Raw genomic sequence first — 20,909 nt, forward strand, 5'->3', positions numbered from 1 at the left:
AGACAAGAGGAAAGTTAAATGTTTATATTCAAATACTCTTTATTTAAAAATTATAATTCACAGTTCATTGGAAATTGTAATCAGACATTAAAATGTGAGGAACAGTTAAAAAAAAGTTCTTTGCTTTGGTTACATTAGTACCTGAATACATAAAAAAAGCCAAGTGAACATATATATCCAAACATCAAATTCAATTTTAAAAATGAGAATCTCTTTTTTCCCCCAAATTAACTGTTCAAGTCAAACTGGAATGCTAATATTTAATTTTCAAATTACTATAAAAACAGACATACCCAGTGAAATACAGTATATGTTTGATTTGGTCATCAAAAATAAAATTATTGTATAAATCAGACTGAAAAAGGCTTACAATAGAGTCTATAAAATATTTATACATGTACAGAGAATGTCAAGAAAGCCTCTGTTAGCGCAGAAGTTTTTTGCATAATTCAATTTCAAGCTTCTTACATCTTCAGAAGGCAAACATGACGCATATTACCACAATAACTTCATAACATAATCTCAGCCCTCCTTTTTTCACAGTGGTTTTTGGAAGTTTCGTTTACCAATTTTGCACATTATTAGTGTCAAGCAAGGAGAACATTCATATTACATCAGCTGGAGGACTGTTGCTGCTCTCGTAAAGAGATGCGTTAAAAACTAAATGTGAAAAATATTCAGCTATAACTGACCTCCATAGTCTGTGTTCATGTGGCAGAAAACAAGGAAAAACACTGAGGAGCACCACTCTGAATGGGTTTCTCCCAACATATACATAAAAACCTATTAAAGTTAAATAAAATGTCTTAATTTTATGTATTACAAAAGTAAATTTTATGGTGAAAAGTGTCTAGTGACTTGTCTAAAACAAATTACAGTGTATTTACCCAACAATGAACACAGCACGAGTCCTAACTCTATGTAATATCTTGAACAGCAACATAACACACAGCGGTAGTTGCAAATAAAAAACTTCTTGGTGGCCATGTATACAGCTGTGTTATCTGTAATATTGCACATCGTACTAAATAACCCTCTAGTGTCCAATACCTCAACCTCCAACACCACTCAGTAACATGGAAAAGGCCTCCCATCAGACTGCACTGCAACTGGGAGAAAAGGCAGCTATTTCTAAGAGAACACAGTGCCATTAAGGAGTCAATAAGTTATCAAAAATATGTAACTCTACAGTCCAAAATATTTTGTAACAGTTACAAATCTTACTTTAGTGAAACAAAACTGCTATATTCGATGATATAAAAAAAATACCATACATTCTTAATTTTAATGACTAATTTCTCATTTTAAAGCACCATTTATTTCCATGTGGATGAAAATGACACACTCATGCACTCAATTCAGACATTTAACAAGCTGATTCATTCATGCATCAGGAATATTTGTCCTCTACCTCTAGCAGGCAAATTCATTTCACTGATTAAAACAATTGCCCAACAGAAGGTACAGAGGCATCAATACAGCCTGTGGATGCTGAGGATGATGATATATTCTTTATAAAATGTATGGTTAACTACCAACCCCTTTTAACCGTCACAGCCCTGTAAAAAATTATCCAGAGCGAGGGATAAAATTTTCCACCTCTCTAAAAACTGTCATTCATGTTATTACAATGCCAGCATTCTAATGAAAACATCAGGTATGCATTACCTGAAGGGATGAACTGCAAAAGCCTTAACATTTGGAAACAGTACTCATCTCTACAGTCAGTGTAAGGCACATAAACAAAGATGGCTTATGTAAATATGCAAATACATTCCAAAATTCAATGTTTCAATCCCCTTGTTTGAAGAGACAAATATATTCAAGAGGTGTGGCTGGGCAATCAAATCTGGTTAATCCGACTGATTCTTTCCCCCAATTTGTTTCCTGGTGAAATGTCCTTAAAAAAAACCCTAAATGTTCAGTCACCGCATGATCAAGATAAATTCAGCCACTAAAAAAAGAAGACGCACGCAAAGCAGCAAAAGCGACACAAGAGCAAACACTGAGCCGAGACGTGAGGCAACATATTTCCATCCTCTGAAATGTAATGTATAATCTAAGAACAAAAAAATATGTGGGGCTAGATTTGGGGTAAACTATCTGAAAGACTGTAGGGTCATACATGTAATCAGAGCTGTGCATGTGTTGCTCCCATTGATCCCAAATTCTAGCTCGCGAAAACCAGGCAGCTTTCAAAGTCCATTTCAATTAATGCTGGAACCAAAGTTCACTTTATTATCAAGTCCTGTTTCCTTGTTCCTGCTCAAACAGTAGCATGGCGAGCTGGGAGCGAGAACCAAGACCTTCCAAATTACTCTGGACACATCTATGGTAGATGTCTTCACTGAGACGCGGATTGCAGGTTTGGTAGATGTACTTCTGGTGCAGAGCTGGCTCCACTGCGCGGAACACATGCAGATCTGAATATTTAACAAACATTTCAAAGATGTCCAGGGTCTCCAGAAGATCTTCATTCTCTTGGACATCTGCCACCATTCGTGTGCGTGTTGTCATGTAGTCTGAGTTGTAAAAACATGCTTCTTCATATGCTCTGCGGTCAAAATGGCCTGCGTCCTTTATTAGATCTACTGTGACTGGAAGCTGCTGGTTGTGGTAAGCAACATCGGGTTTGTAGTCCTGGAAATGGATGGGAAAGAATACCTGCCAGTTGTTGATGGAATTCATCCGACAGCGGTTCAGAAATTCTGTATTGGTGTTTGTGTTGACATTGGCCAAAAAGAATAGTGTGTCAACAGGGTGCTTTTTAGAGATTATGTCCATGAACTTGATCTGGGATGGTGCTTCTGTCTTGACGCTTATCCATGGGATTTTTACTTTAGGGTATTTGTGTTCATAAGCATTTATATGCATCTTCACACTGGCAAATATATCATTTTGGTTAACTTGCTGTGCTTCCACTGGGTCATAAATAAACAAGAATGTTAGGACTACATTATCATTGGTCTCAAATGCGTGTGACGCAAAGACTTCCAGAAAATGGTTGACATAGCTGCGGTCCTGATGAGTAAGAGGAATAATAATGTGAACCCTTGTAGCTTCAGTGACGTAGGGCATTGGAATGATTTCAATCCGACTTAAAGGTCGCACCAGATGAACCCGTTTGGTGATGGAATGGCTGTAACCTTTTTGGTTAACTACCTCAAGTTTAAGGTCCAAAGTGTACTCCATTCCCCTGGTGGGGTCAAAACGCCTGTAGCCATTAATCAGCTGCTGCTTTCTCAGCTGGAGGACAGGCTTGTACTTCTTGTTCAGCTCTCTGACGGCTACTTCAATGACATCAGCCACGTCCAAACGATCAACGCCAATCAGCTCACACTTTGGAGAGCCATCGGCACATGAATAAATTTCCTCCTCCGTAAAATATTCCCACTTTAGAACTTCAAACCGAGATTTTGCCTCAAAAGGTGGAGCTATGCCAATGGGCCACTGGGCGCTTCGGTTTCCTTCAAAAGCAACTAGGCTCACATTCTTTATTTCAGCCTGTGGAAACACAAGTATTCTGATATCATCAGCTGTAGACCCATCTCTTACAGAAATAAAGCTGAATCTACCATACAGATAAGACTGAACGAAGAATAAACAGGTAAGCGAAGAGGAGTTACGTATTTATTTTTTTCTCGCCCATGGGTGATTAATACAACTTTGAAAAAAAAAAAAAACAACTTACCTGCAACTTAGCAATCTCATCATAGGTCTTTTGGAGCTCTAGCTCAGTGAAGTATCTGTGCAGCTGGTACATCTGCTCAGGGTCAGATACTGGATGGACAGTCAGAGCTTTGTTGAACTGTTCGTTCCGTTCTTTACTGGGATCAGAATTTTTTTTCAAGTTATAATGGTGGTACTGAAGCCCCTGAGAAGAAACATAGAGGTCTTTTCATGAGGTGTTTTTGATCCCACATGACAGGAACATGCCAAATGCTAATCCCTAGCTTAGTTATTACGCTGTGTTTGCCCATTTAAACACATCACATGCAATTCAGGCCGCATCTTCACTCTCACTATTCTCCACACTCCACAGGCTGGCTTCGGCCACATTTGCAAATAGAAAACGATTCCAGGAATTTTTAAATTGAAATATTAAATAAGGGAGTGAAGGAAGTGAAAATGGAGTGCTCTGAAACTATTCAGGGTGTAGAGTTTTTATTTGTACTTGTGTTCTTGCTCAATCAATTCATCAATGGTGCTCATCTTTCAGTGACCTCTTCATCTACTTTGTGGCAACAGAAAAACTTAATCTTCTTCTGTCCTGGCAAGGTCTTGGCTTTTCTCTTCTTTGTGCCACAGGTGAAAGGTCACCAGAACAAGATACTTTTATTCTAAGTCAGTTGACCCTGTATTAAATAAGCTTTCTGAAATCTCAAGCAAGCATGTTGCATATAAATAGATGGAAATGTGGAGCGATGAACAACAGCAGGACCTCTGATCCGAAGCCTTCAGAAGGTCTATTTGTAATTAAACCCTTTATATGAACAACCATTTTTAGAGGCAATGCTGATATATGCACAGCAAGTGAAAGAGTAAATGTGTAAAGGCAAATAGAATTTAAGGTCAAATCTGCATTATGGAAAAGTAAAAAGGTGCAGCATCTCTGTTAAAGTCTCTATTAAAGTTTTGCCATTTCCTGTTACTATACTTATTCTGGAGAAAGTGAGGAGGTGCAGCATCCATGTTAAAATTTAAAGACTTTTTTTTCTCCATTTCCTGTTATCTTAATTTTTTTTATTACATCTTATAAAATAAATTAGGATTAATGTGACATGATTTAAGAGAAACAGTTGTGAAATTACAGATAAAATATGTTGTACCGGTTACCTTGACCTCACTTTAAGTCACAGTCATTTAAGCCGAAAACAGAGTAACCACCTAAGGAGCTTGTGTGATTAAGAAAGTGAATCCAATCTGATAAAGCTCTTAAAACTCCAACGACAGGAGACACTGCCTAACTGAGCAGCGAAGACACTCAGACAACAGTTTCCAGGGTGTAGTGGAGCACTTACTGAAGCAATGTCCTGCCTAATTGTCACCAAATGCTCTCTCTTTATGCACTGATGTCTGGCTCTGTGTTTATCCTCCCCCTTTGCTCTTCTTCTCTCATCTGTTGGACCTCTGCTCTAGCTTTTCTGGCTCAAGGACTTTAGTAAGCAATGCAACTTGCTCTCAACTGTGTGGCAAGATGTTATTCATGTGTTTCACATTTATATAGTAAAAGGAATTAGGTAGGTTTCCATTAATATCCTTGTAGCATGCATTTTAATGTGTCAACAAAAACCACAACTTTGGCCCTGACTTTGCCAACTGTGCTGAGGACAACAAATAATCAAGAGAGAGGGCACTGGGACAGATCAAGGCTCCACCAAGCGTGCTTGACCTTAAATTCTAATGACATTACAGGAGCAGAGCATGTTGACCCACATGGGATTTTCACAACATTGAACCCAAGCAAGCTTGAATTCTTCAAGCTGTGTTTACTTGTTTGCTGGAGCTGTGGAAAAAAAAAAGAAAGGCTAAAGGGTATTAGTAAAACAGTCTGTAGTATAAATACCACCTTGGTGCTGGCATGGTAATTACAGTTTTATAGAGCTGTCTCTCAGTTTTAAGTGCTGTCCCAGAGGCAAGAGTGTAATGTCTGCTGTGACAGTTTAGTTTTCCTGTCAAGAAGGAAAAGTCATTCTTTTTAACCTTCCATATCAGCATTGAATGGCAGTCCCTTCATGTAATTTCTTTGCTTACTCACTCATCCTGCACATTTAAACCGGCATTTAAAAGGTGAAAAAAAGGTTGACATATTGTTATAGAAAAGAGGTGTGGTGTTCTGTGAGAACATGCTTTTTCAAGAATGACTTAACCTACCTCATATTCACTGACACAGCTGGTGTTTGTATAATCAATGAGACATCTTCCCAGCCATTCGTCTGGCCTCGCGCTCACAATGTCGTTCCTACAGTTTTCCATGAATGGCTCAAGACGGAGGAGCAATGACCTTGACAAGAGGTATCCGAACCCTCCAGAGCAATACCTCCCCTCCGTCTCTCCACCTATGAACTGCTCAGAGCTTCCCATGTAAAGCTCTCGATCCATACTAAGATGATCTACCAGGGATCTGATCCTGTCCGCTTCTATGTAGGTGTCATCTTGGACAAGATAAAACCAGTCATAGTCGTTGATGTAGTGGTCTAAAATGTACTTGATATTCTGGAACATGTTCCATATCAGTCTCTCATCTCCATGAGAAACAACAAACATGCCATGCGGGACTTTGCGGTTACGTAGGCCAGTGAAGAAAATCACATTATCCAGATGATGGCTAATGGTGCGATTGACAGCTACGCCCAGGGTGTTTATGGTGTTTTTCGATGTTAGGACTCCAACAACCAGACGCTCTCGCATCCCCAATTCTGAGCTCACGTATTTAGACCTAGGAGAAAGACAGTAAGCAGTTACTGAGTATATATTACTTTGGATATTGATGCAACAAGTAAACTTTACAACGATGGAAAAATAAAAAAACAATCGAAAATGATAAAATCCTGATTTACCTGGAAAATTAAGGAAATACTAAAGACTTGAAACCCAATAGGCAGGAAAATGTTGTCAAGACTGTGAGTCTTGCTACAAATTATGTACATTCATTTTATATCTTCAACATCAAGAATGTAAGCAAACAAGAAAAACCACAAGCTCTTTGATTAAGCATGCAGGTACTTGAAAGTTGTTAGCACACTCATAAACCAATCCTCCTCTTTCATTTCCTTATTCCTTGTACTAGCCCACTTCTACACTGTCTACATAAACAGTGTACACAGGCTTGGGAACACTTCCATTTAAATTGACATTAGAACAAGGATTTAATAGCTTTTGAAATTGATTGCAGTATTTAGAAATTAATGACAGCAATACATTTCGGTTGAGACAGTGGCAACAAAAGACTGTAAAGGCTGTGAAAGGCTAAAAGAAAACATCTGGTGGGACATCTGGAAATTAATGAAGACAGCTGGCAACAAGTTAGTAACATGATTTGGGATTGTCCCCCAAAAAAAACATCCAAGAGAAGCCGAGTGTAACAGAAAAATAATTAAAAGATTTGTCTGTTACGCAACAGACAAAAGAAAGGCTTGTCACACTAAGCATTTTTAAATGTTGTCTTTTGTGGCTTCATAAATCATAGTCTTTTTCTTTTTACATTTTACAGAGTGTCTCAATTGTGTTTGGACAAGAGGTTGTAATTTATCCTTATCATTGAAGAGGCAATCACTTGTAGATTAAACACGGTGGAAAAAATTACCAGGTTTCATCAGAAAATCTTCTTAAAACTAAATAAAATGACTGATACTTTTCTCTATCATGAACATGGATTAAACAAAAAAAAAGTTAATCAGCAGGTATTCATCCAGACTGAACATGGTCAGTCTTTTGCTGGATCCCTGACTTGCTTACAGCTTTGACCTCAGGAGAACTTCTTCACGGGAGAAAAGCCTCTTTCTCAGAAGTGTGATGCAATGCAACCAACTGCGGGTGTGAGGGCTAACACTGAAACAAGGTCTCTATCCATGAAAATTTGGAAATGTCTGCATGTTTACAAAGAAAATGCTGGGGCAGCTTTTCCATCAGCTTGGAAAATATGTAATTAATGTTAGAAGAGACGCCCAGCAGGGAAAGATAGCCGCAGGGACCTTTACCAAATTCTGATGAAGAATAAAGTCCTTTAGAGGAAACTAAATGATACTTAGTCGTGGTTGTCTCTTCATAAGGATTTAATTGTCATTAACGCGTCAGTATAAAATCCCACTTGGCAACAAGTGACACCATACAGACATGTTATCATGAAGACATAAAGTTGCATCAAAACCTGCTGCACTGCAATGGGAGTAAAGAGATGAGTCAAAGAATTGCTCATTAAAGGCTCACCTGAAAACTTTCTTAGGTGGATTCTGCTGGACTTGCATATATGGGACTATTCTTGGCTCGAAGTTCTCTTCGGACTCCACATCGTTGATGGTAGAAATAGAGTTGGGCTTTCGGGCTCCTTTGAGTTGTCCATCCTGACCGAAAGTCACAACCTCACTGCTGTCCAGGTGACACGCTTCTTCTGTCCAGCTCAGACTCAATAAACTCAACGTGAAACCCAAAGAAACACCGATTATAACCGGGCCGAACGACCGCAGGACAGAAATAAACGCTGAAAATCTCATCTTGTGTGCCGTCTTGTGTGATTTCAGTCCCGCGTCGCTTCAAAAAGCGGTCCGAACAGGCCTCTAGTCCGCGGTCACCTACTCATCGAGTCTGGACCGACGCAACGACATCGGCATCTAACTTTAGGAATAGATGTAACCTCTACCTTCAAATTTACGCAGGACTCTACGTGTCAGCATTGTTGGGACCTGGCTCCGCCCCGAACAGAAGCCAGCGTGAGAGGCCGGCCTACTTTCAGACTGCGCTTCTCCGTTGGGACTTGGGTCGCACAGCGCGGAGGGATATCCGCCAGGAGTACTAACTAGGGCAAAACGGCTAGAAACAAAACCAGACTTCAGCCACTTAAACTACAATATTCTATGTAAGGTATAAAAGATCAACATCTTTTCATAATTAGTGTAAACAAACTGTTTACTGCCCATTCATTAAGAAGTTTTAATTTTAGCTTTATTTTGTTCTGCTTATGTTTGTCCTCACAGTTTTGGCTCTTTGTTGTCATATGTATCCTGCTTTTGCCTTGTTTGTCAAAGCACTTTGTAAACTTTTTGATTTTAAAGGTGCTATATAATTAAAGTTATTATTATTATTATTATTATTATTATTATTATTATTATTATTATTATTATTATTATTATTATTATTATATTATTATTATTATTATTATTATTATTATTATTATTATTATTATTATTATTATTATTAAAGTTCTTAAGTTTGTTCTGGCTCACTAACAACCGTAAGACATTATTTCTATTTGAAATTAAATGTTCGCGGGGTGGGCGGCACGGTGGCGCAGTGGTTAGCGCCTCACAACACGCCGGGTCAGGGGTCGAGTCCAGCTCTGTGCGGAGTACACGTGTCTGCGTGGGTTCTCTCCGGGTACTCCGGCTCTATCCCACCTCCAGGTTGATCGGCCGTTCCAAATTGCCCGTAGGAACGAGTGTGTGTCTGCATGGTTGTATGTCTTTGTGTGTGGCTCCGTGGCGCACTGGCGTCGCGCCCCCGCCTCACGCCCTATGCCAGCTGGGAGAGGCTACAGTTCCCTGTGACCTACTGCGGCGGATACAGTGGAAGAAAATTTATGAATAGATGAATGAGTTGAATCATTTATTTTGCTTCCTTAAAAAATTCTTGTGTTTTATCATTTCTTTTTATACTATATGTTATTGCACATGCGGTTGTTATAATTTGCATTTGGGTTTGAATTCAGTTAGATTCTGTTTGGTATTGCTTTAAACCTTTTATAGCATCACACTGGAATTTCATTTGGATAATAATAAAGGTCATCTATCTCTCTGAAAGAAGCAATTGTGTTCTGGCCTTAATTATAGTGTTTGTGTTTATTGATTTGTAGTTCACATACATATTGTGGTCAGTCTTTTTCATTAGTTACCAAGGGTTTTAAATTTAGTTTAAAAAAGTGTAGTGACGTTCATCATACGATTATTATCTATCCTCAAAAATGCTGTTCTCGCTGCTGAAGCTCCATGTGCATATTAGTGGTTATTAGGTGTACTTTCAGCTCATCATCCTGACCCTCGCTGTTCTCATGGCTTTTTTTTTTCGGCAAACAGATGTCAGGGGAGGTTTTCTTTGTGGTCTGCACAGTTGATCCTTCAGCTGAACAATTTTAGTATCTGGTTGAGTGAACAAAATGTTTGTGGTGATAACACTTTGCTGTGATACACCATTGTGTGTTGGGATGAACCGTCTGAACAGACTCATCCGCAGAGCGGGCTCAGTGGTCGGTCTGAGCCTGGACTCTGTGGAGACAGTTCTGGAGAGCAGGACCATGTCTAAAGTTAAGGCTATCATGAAGAACACCAGCCACCCCCTACACACCACCTTCTCCCAGCAGAGAAGCACCTTCAGCGGCAGACTGCTGTCACACAGCGCCTCCACAGAGAGGCTGAGGTCCTCCTTCGTGCCCCGTGCCATCAGGGGGTACAATGACTCTCTCAGGAGGAGAGGGGGGAGGTGGCGAGGTCAGCACGGGGTTGAATGGATTTTATTTAATTTTATACTGTTTGTATTTTAGGTTTATACTGTTTAGTGTAGTGTATGTCTTGTGGTATGTCCTGTGATGTCAGTGTTTCTTTTTCTCCTGGTGTTTATCCAGTATTATTATTTGTTATGTAATGCCTCTCTATCCATCTATCTATCTATCTATCTATCTATCTATCTATCTATCTATCTATCTATCTATCTATCTATCTATCTATCTATCTATCTATCTATCTATCTATCTATCTATCTATCTATCTATCTATCTATCTATCTATCTATCTATTTATCTATCTACTATTGAAAGTCTGGGTTAGTACAATGCTGTATAATTCTAAATACTGGAAGAGAGACTGATGTATTTTTCCTTGTTTGCTCTCGGTTTGATGTGTCATCAGATATGCACATAAAGCATATTGATAGACATAACAAAACAAGTCCTCTCATCCACTTAAAGTTAGTCTGACGTGCCTCACTTGTCTGACTTTTTTTTAAATTCTCTTCAGTACAACATTTCAACATTTATCTCCCTCTCTGGTATGTTAACTAAATTGTTTCCTGTCTCTGAACATTTAATTGTGCTTTCCATAGCTTAATTCATTAAGCTTTTTCACCTTTAAAAAAATTATTAGCCCCTATTTCCCCATAAAGGCAGTGATGCTTATCTTTATAAGCCAAATTGCAAGCAGTGATCTTTTTCATTTCATGTTTGTCAGACGCATGTTTTCGTGTGCCATCTAGTGGTAACAAAAAGTCCTACTTTATTATTTTCCTGAATTTGAGTCATGGTGCTGTTACCTGTACTACGGTCAGTGGTCGGTGTGTTCCAACATGACCTGGTGTCTTTAAAGTAATTTCTGTCAATCAGTCTTTTTTTTTTCTATAAAAAAATGTCCATCAGCTTTCATGAATATATTTTCTATAAAATAAGTTAAAAACGTGCTCCAAAGTTTATATGAATGAATCAAAAATGAAATAAGAGGAGTAAAGTGCCCTGATATCTGTAAGGGCATTGAAGTCTCACAAAAATATTCAAATCGAGACCATTTGCATACTACTGTCAAAAAGTAATTTAATTTCTTTCAATAGGGAGGCGGGAATTGTTTTTCACTATTTTGCGCTAGTATTAGTCAATCAGAGCCCAGAAGAATCTCAGTTGGTAACCCTTAACTTCTTCTTTCATGTGCTCATCGTGATCAGTATTATTTCAGATAATTGATTTACCTTCCTGTATGAGCACAACGGAAAATTACAGAATAAGAAATCAGTGGCTCATAAAACCATCCGTCTTTTCTTTGAACAGAAAACGGAAGTGCTTTAATTGTATACAATATTAACATTTTTGTCTGGCTTGAGGACGAATGTGTCCCACATTCGTCTCCGGTTTGTGAACGCACCAGTATAGGTGTCCTAAAAGCCGCCTGAAGAAAAACCGTAAATGTCACTCTTGTCAGCGCCGCCTCTTCTGCCCTTCAGTAATTTTCACATGCTAAGGATCATACTCTTCACACATCTTTAATGCATCTCTAGGAGTTAACAGTCCATTGTGTCTGCGCAGCGCTTTCCAACAAGTTCTAGTAATTGTAAGAATGGATTGTCGAGTGTTATCTGTTCAGAGTCATGTTGTCAGAGGTTACGTTGGGAATAAGTCGGCAATATTCCCTCTGCAGGTACGGACTGTCTTTTCTTGCAAGTATATTCTGTAAACGTCGTAGTTTTAGCGAAACAAACGACAAAGCTAAAACACACAAAGAACGTATATGAAAGTGGATTTAGTGTAGAGCGTCACTTCTTAATTTCTTGTAGGAGTCTTAGTAGAAATATAGCTTCCTGCCTTTTCGAAAAATCGTTGACCGACTCGTCGTGTATACATTATCCACAGCTTCAAAGAACATGGGTTAAAACATCAATGCTTGAATAATGATACTCTCTCAAAATATTTTCTGACAATACTTTTAAAAACTAAACTTTAGAGGTTTAGCCTATGCTTGCCATTTATTTTCATTCATTAGGAAGCATGCTGCAGCCACAGGTAGCAGCTTGAAAAAAAATGCTCTGCATGGCAGTAGTTGTATTTATATAGGTAAGTAATTAGCTGCAAGAAGTTGAATGATTTCCATTTTCTAGAGGAGATGCTGTACAATAATGTCAAGGTTGTAAATAAGAGATGTGTATCCTTTAGGCAAATAGAAAGCATACAGCATGGGCGAAGAAGTATTAAAAATATTCACATTGCAAAGTTTTTTTATAGGTATCTCCCATGCAGCTTTACAACAGATGTCATTGCCGTCTGTTTCTACTCTTTTCTCAGGTACTTGGTTTTGAAGTGGACTCCATCAACTCGGTGCAGTTCTCTAATCACACAGGTTAGCTGGATGCTTTCCAGTTAGATTAAAATCTTAAGCTTTTTTTTTAAAAATTATTATTTCTTTTCTCAGAGTGGATTGACTCATGAACTGCTGTTTTATTTCCATCATTTGCTGTACCGGTGTACATAAAAAGGACACTTGAAATCGCTGACTATATTTCACAAAGAAAAAGCAGGTTTTGTTTAAACATTAGCTTTGGGGTATTATATGTTTTCAGCATATTTGATAAGAATGCAATTTGTCTGACAGAGGTTGAACAAAAGCCACTCTCTCCATTGTTTCACTTTTTGATTACAATCCAAAGGTCTAGTACTTTGTCATCAAGTCTTTCACCATACCCTGCTATCTTTTGCTGGCTCACCGTTACTGAGGGGAAGGAGTCAGGTTTAGAAGACAAGACTGGGGTACTTTTAAATAACACCCTAAACTGATTTCTAAAAACAGTGTCAACTATCTCTCACTTCCCCACTCTGTAATCTTCAAATTAAAAAAAAAACTCTTTTGAAATATTAACAATCCTGTGCTATCCCACTGACATGCTTCATTAAAGGAAAAACAAGAGCTTCTCTACATGAAACTTATGCTCTGAAACACCCGTAGAGAGGATTGGATTAAAAAAGCAGGGTCTGGAGTGCCAGATTATGTAAAGCATGTGCTTTCACTGTGGGGGTTGGAGACATTTGCACACAGCCCACTCAAATATATAGACATCTGCTCTTCTGTGAGATTCAACTGTAAGTAAAAGTAATTCTACATACTGTTCCAAATAGTTTTTGTGAATATAGCATTCATATTCATGCAATTCTTAAAATTAACACTCACTTTTCCCTCTAACACATCTCATGCTTGAAACTGTCTGTTAAGTCTTCCCTAGGGCAGGCACACTTGCTAGTTTTGAGTCAGATTTCAGCTCTTTGTGACCTTGGCTTCAGTGTTCAAATTATCAAAGTATGTGTTTTTTCAAAACATTTGTAGTCAGAACAGCTTTTGAGGGTTTTTTCAAGGTTGAAGGAATGCAAAGAAAGGGGCCAGAAGGTTACAGGGCTCCCATTCAGTATGTGGAGGCCCTATTTGGCTGTTGGCACCAAATATGAGGGGAACCACACCAGAGAATGTTTAGGGAGGAGGAAAATGAAGTATGGTAGAGAAAAACACCTCCATGTCTCTCCTTTGGATTGATTCACAGCAGATTAAAATAATACAGTGGATTTTTTAGTTGGTTTAAGATGTTAACCCACATCCTTACAAACTCCAAGTCCAGAGTCCATGAAATAAAAATGTCAAGTCATTTTGAATCTCTGCTCTCACAAATGAATCCTAGGCTATGCCCACTGGAAAGGCCAAGTCCTGACAGCAGAGGAGCTGAATGTTCTATATGAAGGCATTAAACTCAATAATGTGACCCACTATGACTATATCCTCACAGGTAAGTTCATTTAAACAGCACATCTTTCCAGATTAAAGAAATGTGGACCGAAAAATGGCTGCACCGACCTTGTACAGTTTCATGGGAACTTGGAGAAACAGCGAAATAAAAATAAATAAAATGTACTGCTCTTGTATTTATTTTCTTTACACTTACCTTCCCAAGGCTACAGCAGGGACAGGTCCTTCCTAGAAATGGTAGTTGATATCATTCAGGAACTGAAGAAGACTAATCCCAGTCTGGTGTATGGTGAGTGTCCTTTGTTGATATTTCAAATTGGATTACTCAGTATTATTTGAAGTTGGCAACCATTAGCCAAGCAAAATTGCCAAAGATTCCTGACTTCTTTGCTGCTTTTCTAAATATTAAGTTAACTACACATATTTCAGGTTTCAACTGTTGGAGTAAAAAACTGATATCACCATAGACTTAAATTAATAATTATGGGCACTTGTCACATGTTTCAGACACAATAGACTAGCTCCCAGAAATATAATAATGTTTATCCAGAACGAAAACCAGCTTTGCTGTAGTTTTTGGTCGCTGCCTTAAGTGAGTGAAACATTTTGCTTGAATGTGACCTCAAAGATTAATTTATATTCTCTTTTTCCAGTCTGTGATCCTGTGATGGGAGACCAAGGTGCTATGGTAAACATATTCAAAAAGTTAACTTTTACAGCATATTAACATCTATTTAACTATCTTCAGCAAAATAATCTTATTTTTCATTTATTTTATTTTTGTGAGATATACATTTTTTAGGTCTACACCTAAAAGGAAATCAGAGTTTAAAAAAAAAAGATTTTTTTTGTTTCTTATTCCAGTATGTTCCAGAGGACCTGGTGCCCGTCTACAGGGAGAAAGTAGTGCCTTTGGCCCACATTCTCACCCCAAACCAGTTTGAAGCAGAGTGAGTGTACCAGATCATTGTACAACATAATAGAGCTTTGAAAGTCTAAAGGCTAAACCAAACGTATGAATGTGACTCATTACAAAAGTCTGATTTAATAACTGCATTGATGGGGTGAGGGAAGGAAAGTGTTTAAATTGTCCTCATTCAAGCAAATGTCACACCTGCTTGTTTTCGCACAGGGTGTTAACAGGGAAGAAAATCAAAACAAAGGAGGATGCAATCAAGGTGAGTATGCATTTCCCATGGACCTGTATCCAATCGCAAGAAAGCTTGAAGAAATTTGGCCACTCTTATTTCTTCAGGTGATGGACTTGCTTCATGATATGGGTCCAGACACCGTGGTCCTCACTAGTACAGAACTGCCTTCAGAACATGGGGATGACTTTCTGGTGGCCCTTGGGAGTCAAAAAATAAGTAAAGTATTAGACATAATTTTCACAGACAGAATATGTCCTTGAAGTTTTTGATTTAACTCTTATTTCTCTGTGAGTCTGCTTCTCATTTACCAAGTGTTCTTTGGTGGTTTTCATACAAGTTTCCTGTTCATCCTCACTGTAGTGCAACCAGATGGGACCATCATCAGTCAGAAAATCTGCATGGACATCCCCAAAGTGGATGCTGTATTTGTAGGAACAGGAGATCTGTTTGCTGCTATGCTGCTCGCCTGGACTCACAATCACCCTAAAGACCTGAAGGTCAGGGTCACACATTTTCAACCACAAAGCTTAGAATCGGTTATAATGTTACAATCTTATTTGTGTTTTAAAGAAGTGCTGCATTTGAATTTTTTTTTTTTCCTCAGATTGAACCCATTTTCAAAAGTTTGAATTTTGTGTCATGTGTACATGTGCATCCAACATATCAAAACAACAGTCCTCCAGCAACCAGTGGGGCTACATTCTGACTGGTTGTTTGCCACATGTCTTCCCCCCTTGTTGCCCCATTTCTTTTCTCATCTTGGGCTGTTTTTTCATAAATTAAAGGCAACAAGTTCTATCTATTTGGAATTAAGTTGTTGGCGCACATCCAAGTTGTTCGTCAGTAAATTAAAGCCCAACAAAACGCCCTCAGATGATGCTGATAGCCTTGTTGTGGTACCGTGAAACGTATCCTTTGGATCTCAGTAAAGGGGTATCTTCCAGGTTGACTATTCCGACATAGCTGTGGCATTATAGGCATTAGAGACTTTAACTCAGAGGTTGCCATAACCAAAGACTATCCTCTGGTGTGGTATATTCCTAGAAGGTCTGATATTTAAGACGTGGTTAATAGGTTTCATGGTTAGTCCTTTCTGGACTAAAATGTGCTAGTGTCTGTTCATTCTGAGGCCATTGATTATGATTTGTAACACAGCACACTCATCAGTGTGGAATCTCCTCATCTAACAGCCCGAAAGCCTAAGTCAAAGGTATCGTCATTGGGTTGGGCACTGAATTGTGGGCGTTCTTGTAGTTCTACGCATGGCACTTGGCATTCTCCTGGAGTTGTATATTGTGTTGTAGCTGTGTTAATCCCACCAGACCTTCTGCCTTTTTTCTCTTTTAATGCAACATCATAATTAGTTAATGTTACATTGTATCTGTGGTCTTTTATCCACGTGCAATTTTGCACCAAAATATTGATCAGCATTCACTGTATCATGAGTGGGAGTCAACCCTTTTTCTTGACATCATCAGCTCACTCACACTTGTTGGCGTTAGTCCACCAAAACTTTAATTTCCTTATTTATACCCTTTTCTTTTTCTTGTTTGACTCTCATGTTTCCTTGTTCTGCACTGTTTGCAATTTATGTAGAGATCACAAGACTATCATGTAATGTCCTTGTAATTATCTTACCAACGGTACCTCAGACTTACTGTTCTAACACTCAATTTTCCTCTTGTTTAGTGGTCTTACCAGAGCAATTGAATGCTACAGAATAGCCTTCTAGCAAATACTTGGCAAGCTCAAAACAACATTGTAAATGTATGAGATCACATTTAACCATCTTTGCACTGACTAATTCACACAGTGGTCATCAATACAGAAATATCATATAATACCACATCATATTCCTTTAGTAATACCGATTGGGTTCTTTGGGGGAAGAGACACTTTGATACCATAACCAGGGTAGAAATTCTATCTCAGACCAAATCAGAGCTTTTCAGATTTTAATCATGGCTTTGCTTTACTTTATTTGGTAAACAACAATGTTGAAATCCATCCATCTACTGATTATCCATAGTCGGGTCACAGGGGGAGCAGCTTCAACAGGGAGCCCCAACTTCCCTTTCCCTGGCCACATCCACCAGCTCTGACTGGGGTATCCCAAGGTGTTCCCAGGCCAGTGTTGAGATATAATCCCTCCACTTGGTCCTGGGTCTGCCCGGAGGTGTCATCCCAGCTGGACGTGCCAGAAACACCTCCCTATGGAGGCACCCTGGAGGCATCCCAAACCAACTCAGCTGACTCCTTTCAATGCGAAGGAGCAGCAACTCTACTCTGAGCCCCTCATGAATAGCAGTGTTTCTCACCTTATCTCTAAGGGAGACACCAGCTATCCACCTGAGAAAGCCCATTTCTGCCGCTTGTATCCCCGATCTTGTTCTTTCGGTCATGATCCATTGCTCATGACCATAGGTGAGGGTAGGAACAAAGATACTGCTCCTGCTGCTCCAATTCTTCGTCCAATCTCAAGTTCCATTGTTCCCTCACTCGTGACCAGGACCCCAACATACTTAAACTCCTTCACTTGTGGAAGGACCTCATTCCCCACTCGGAGAAAGCAGTCCACCGGTTGACCATTGCCACAGATTTGGAGGTACTTATCCTCATCCCCACTGCTTCACACTGCAAACCGGACCAGTGAGTGTTGCAGGTCACAGGCCAATGATGCAAACAGGACAACATCATCTGCAAAAAGAAGCAATGCAATCCTGCTGTGATGCAATCCTGGGAGTATGATGTGAGGGGGCCTCTCCTCAGGGCCATCCAATCCCTGTATTCCCAAAGTGAGAGCTGAGTCGGGCTTGTTCAGGGTGGCTGTTGGCCTTTGCCAGGGTTGCACCATGTCGCCAATTATGTTCGTGATTATCATGGACACGATATTGAGGTGTAGTCATGGTGAGGAGGGTTTACAGTTTGGTGGGCTGAGGATTGTATTGCGTCACAATGCTCAGAGTGGCAGACAATTCCATCCAGGCATGAGGTCTTGGATCACTCCCGGTTGACTCTCAAAATTATGTGATCAGAGACATGATCTGACATGAACTAGTCTAGTTTCTAGACAAATCCTAAGCAGCCTGGCTCCATTTACCAAGTAAACCTCTTTTTGTTTTCCCACAGACTGCCTGTGAAAAGACTCTTTCTGTCATGCACCATGTCATTAAAAGGACCTTTACTTACGCCAATGGTATGGTTTGTGTTTATTGACCTCTGTTTGTAAAGTACTCTAAACTTTCTCTTGAAGCGTTGGACATTCATCAGTTTGAGCTGCAATTGATTCTATATTAATAAATTATAAAGGATTCTGATTATATCTATATAAATGCTAATATTTAATGACTATTGTGTGAAAGCCACAGGCATTGCTTTGAAATACTGAACAGTGAAGACACATCTTAAAATTAATACAAAAGTGTTGTCACTTTGGCAATTAAGAAACTGTTTACATCTATTTGAAATAGAAACCTGACATCATGTGGCACTTTTGACATGTAATTGACCCAACAACTAAAAAATAGTGAAGCTTTGAGATTGCAAGCTATTTAGTGTATAAATTAATAGTTAAAAATGTGTCTTAATGATACACTTAATGACCTGAGTTTTGTCTTCATCACTGTTTTTCTCTCTGTCAGAAATGTCTGGCCCAGGCAAAAGGCCAAACCCTGCACAACTGGAGCTGAGGATGGTTCAGAGCAAAGCTGACATAGAGAATCCTGCCATTGTGGTTGAAGCAAATGTTTTATAGAATTTTTCACAATGAAGACAGTAACATTTTGGGAACATTGACACAATGCTGATAAAAACATACAACCATGCACACACATTGAAATTTCATGTGACTGTCTCTGACTCACAGAGGAGTCAGCAGAATTTGTTTCATATAGATTCTACTCCCTGACCAAAATCACTGCCATATATTGTATGTTTGTACTATGGCCTGAGTAGACATCATCTGTCCCTCAACAGAAAAAGGATTTTAGCCGATGATGTTCATGTTAGAAGACATATTAAGTGTACTTGAATCCTACTTATCACAGTTAAAATGAACTATTCATATAAAAGGCTTATTTCAGTACCCCCCTATATTGACAACACAAGTCAATAATACATGCATGATCAGTCCTTTTACTTTTGAAATTTTGTTTGTAAAGTAAGGATTAGTCACAAGTATTGTGAAGTGTAGCAAACAAGTAAAGTGTGTTACTCACAGCACATTATAAGTATATAACTACACTAACGGACTATAATAAGAGATTGTCAATCTAACAGTTAAGGTAAATTCATATATATATATATATATATATATGTGTGTGTGTGTGTGTGTGTGAATTTCTCTAAGCTGTCAAATTGACAACCTGTGTTGTAGGTATTTCAGTTTACTGGCGGGCTTCTTTTTTTTCAGTATACAGTACTGAAAATATCTATACTTAAAGTATGAATGAATGCAGTGTGCTTATAATGTGCTATTTCATTGTGCACCTTAACTTGCATGCATATTGGATGTAAGTACTGAAGTGGGTATTTTTAATACCACAAAATGACAAATGCCTTATGTATGTAGCCTGTATAGTCACTTACCCAGATTGTTCTCTTAGATTTGCTTAAAATTTATTTTATGTCAATTGCTAATCCTGATGTGAACTGTTCTTTTAATCAATTCTTACATTTCTTTCTACTTTTTAAGAAAATCATGCATTGCTTTCTTGACCTAGCAGAAACATATAACATGTTAGATCCCTGTTTTTAACATCTCAAATTGAGGTACTTGCACAGATTATCTTTAAAATATTTACTAATGATCATGTTGTCATACTCTTGTCATATCTGAAGAGTCAGTATGAGAGACCATGGTGTAATAGCCTTAACAGGGTTAGGAGGAACATCATGGATTGTTTTTCTTGACTAATCTACAGTAATAGTTGATTGTTACACATAGGGTAATAGTGCCAAACCTCAAGCTGCTGCTCTATTATAGAGCAATGTAAGAACTGAACTAATAAATTCTAAGTATTTTACTGCAACTATGAGGGTGTAATATTTATTTTTACTGATTTCACAGAATTTGGAGAAGATGGTATTTAGATTTGATCAAATTGCTATACATATTTGTCTGCACAGCTCAAATATGGCTTCTTTTTTCTTTTGTCTCAAACTTTGAATGTGGAACATTCATTCTTTTATTTTTTGCGATCCTCTGGTCTACAGCCACTTATCTGCTTTTTGGATATCACCTGGCAGCAGGTATTTATACTAAATACAAAAATAAATATAAAACCTAGATCTTTACAATACAGACTGAGAAACAGGAGTTGAATTTGTTTTGAAACAAAACGTTAAAAATAAGGTATGAAATAAAGAATAGAGGGTAGATATGGTCACTATGAAGTGTGTTCTACATGGTGGATTAAGGCCAGGTGACAGTGCTGGTCCTTCAACACTAATCCACAGTATGAATAGCCAGCATTACCCCAGATAACCAGGTAGACAAAGATATCTGCCTAAGTGTAACCTGAATAGGGTCACAAAATTAGGAATACATTTTATTTTGTTGAAAGAAAAAAAATGCATCTGAAATTTTTAATGGTCGTTATTTCTCCTTGAAGTTAGATGTTATCTACAGATATAAAGACTAGCAGGAACCCGTGAAAATTCCACGATAAAACAATAATACCAGACTTCATACCAAACATGAAAATAAATGTATTGGTATTATAAACTAAGAGAGCCCAACATAGTCAAAAATCAACGTGTTGACGTAACGGCTTTGTGTTAGCAA

At 38.5% G+C, this 20,909-nt stretch overlaps 2 protein-coding genes across 2 annotated transcripts; one reads left to right on the top strand and one right to left on the bottom strand.

Annotated features, from left to right (window-relative positions):
• Positions 1-14: 14 nt before the first annotated feature.
• chpfa (chondroitin polymerizing factor a) lies at positions 15-8,708 on the bottom strand. The gene is made up of 4 exons (XM_068330011.1): positions 7,930-8,708; positions 5,875-6,439; positions 3,692-3,874; positions 15-3,504 (listed from the first exon to the last, which is right to left on the bottom strand). Exons 1-4 carry the CDS (start codon positions 8,211-8,213, stop codon positions 2,242-2,244), a joined length of 2,295 nt encoding a protein of 764 aa, XP_068186112.1. The 5' UTR covers positions 8,214-8,708; the 3' UTR covers positions 15-2,241.
• Positions 8,709-11,677: 2,969 nt separating this feature from the next.
• Positions 11,678-20,154, top strand: LOC137604955 (pyridoxal kinase-like). Its single transcript, XM_068329227.1, has 11 exons — positions 11,678-11,888; positions 12,530-12,584; positions 13,909-14,013; positions 14,179-14,262; positions 14,627-14,661; positions 14,838-14,923; positions 15,106-15,151; positions 15,229-15,340; positions 15,485-15,621; positions 18,254-18,320; positions 18,766-20,154. Exons 1-11 carry the CDS (start codon positions 11,808-11,810, stop codon positions 18,876-18,878), a joined length of 921 nt encoding a protein of 306 aa, XP_068185328.1. The 5' UTR covers positions 11,678-11,807; the 3' UTR covers positions 18,879-20,154.
• Positions 20,155-20,909: the final 755 nt, after the last annotated feature.

This window comes from Antennarius striatus, chromosome 12 (genome assembly GCF_040054535.1).
Source record: "Antennarius striatus isolate MH-2024 chromosome 12, ASM4005453v1, whole genome shotgun sequence".
NCBI lineage: Eukaryota > Metazoa > Chordata > Actinopteri > Lophiiformes > Antennariidae > Antennarius > Antennarius striatus.

Coding starts and splice junctions, on each gene's coding strand:
- chpfa (XM_068330011.1), bottom strand. CDS start 8,213: ATGAGATTTTCAGCGTTTATTTCTGTCCTGCGGTCGTTCGGCCCGGTT. Junction 3,875..5,874: donor GCTGTGTCAGTGAATATGAG/GTAGGTTAAGTC, acceptor GTTTCTTCTCAG/GGGCTTCAGTACCACCATTA. Junction 3,505..3,691: donor ATGAGATTGCTAAGTTGCAG/GTAAGTTGTTTT, acceptor GTGTTTCCACAG/GCTGAAATAAAGAATGTGAG.
- LOC137604955 (XM_068329227.1), top strand. CDS start 11,808: ATGGATTGTCGAGTGTTATCTGTTCAGAGTCATGTTGTCAGAGGTTAC. Junction 11,889..12,529: donor CGGCAATATTCCCTCTGCAG/GTACGGACTGTC, acceptor CTCTTTTCTCAG/GTACTTGGTTTTGAAGTGGA. Junction 18,321..18,765: donor GACCTTTACTTACGCCAATG/GTATGGTTTGTG, acceptor TCTCTCTGTCAG/AAATGTCTGGCCCAGGCAAA.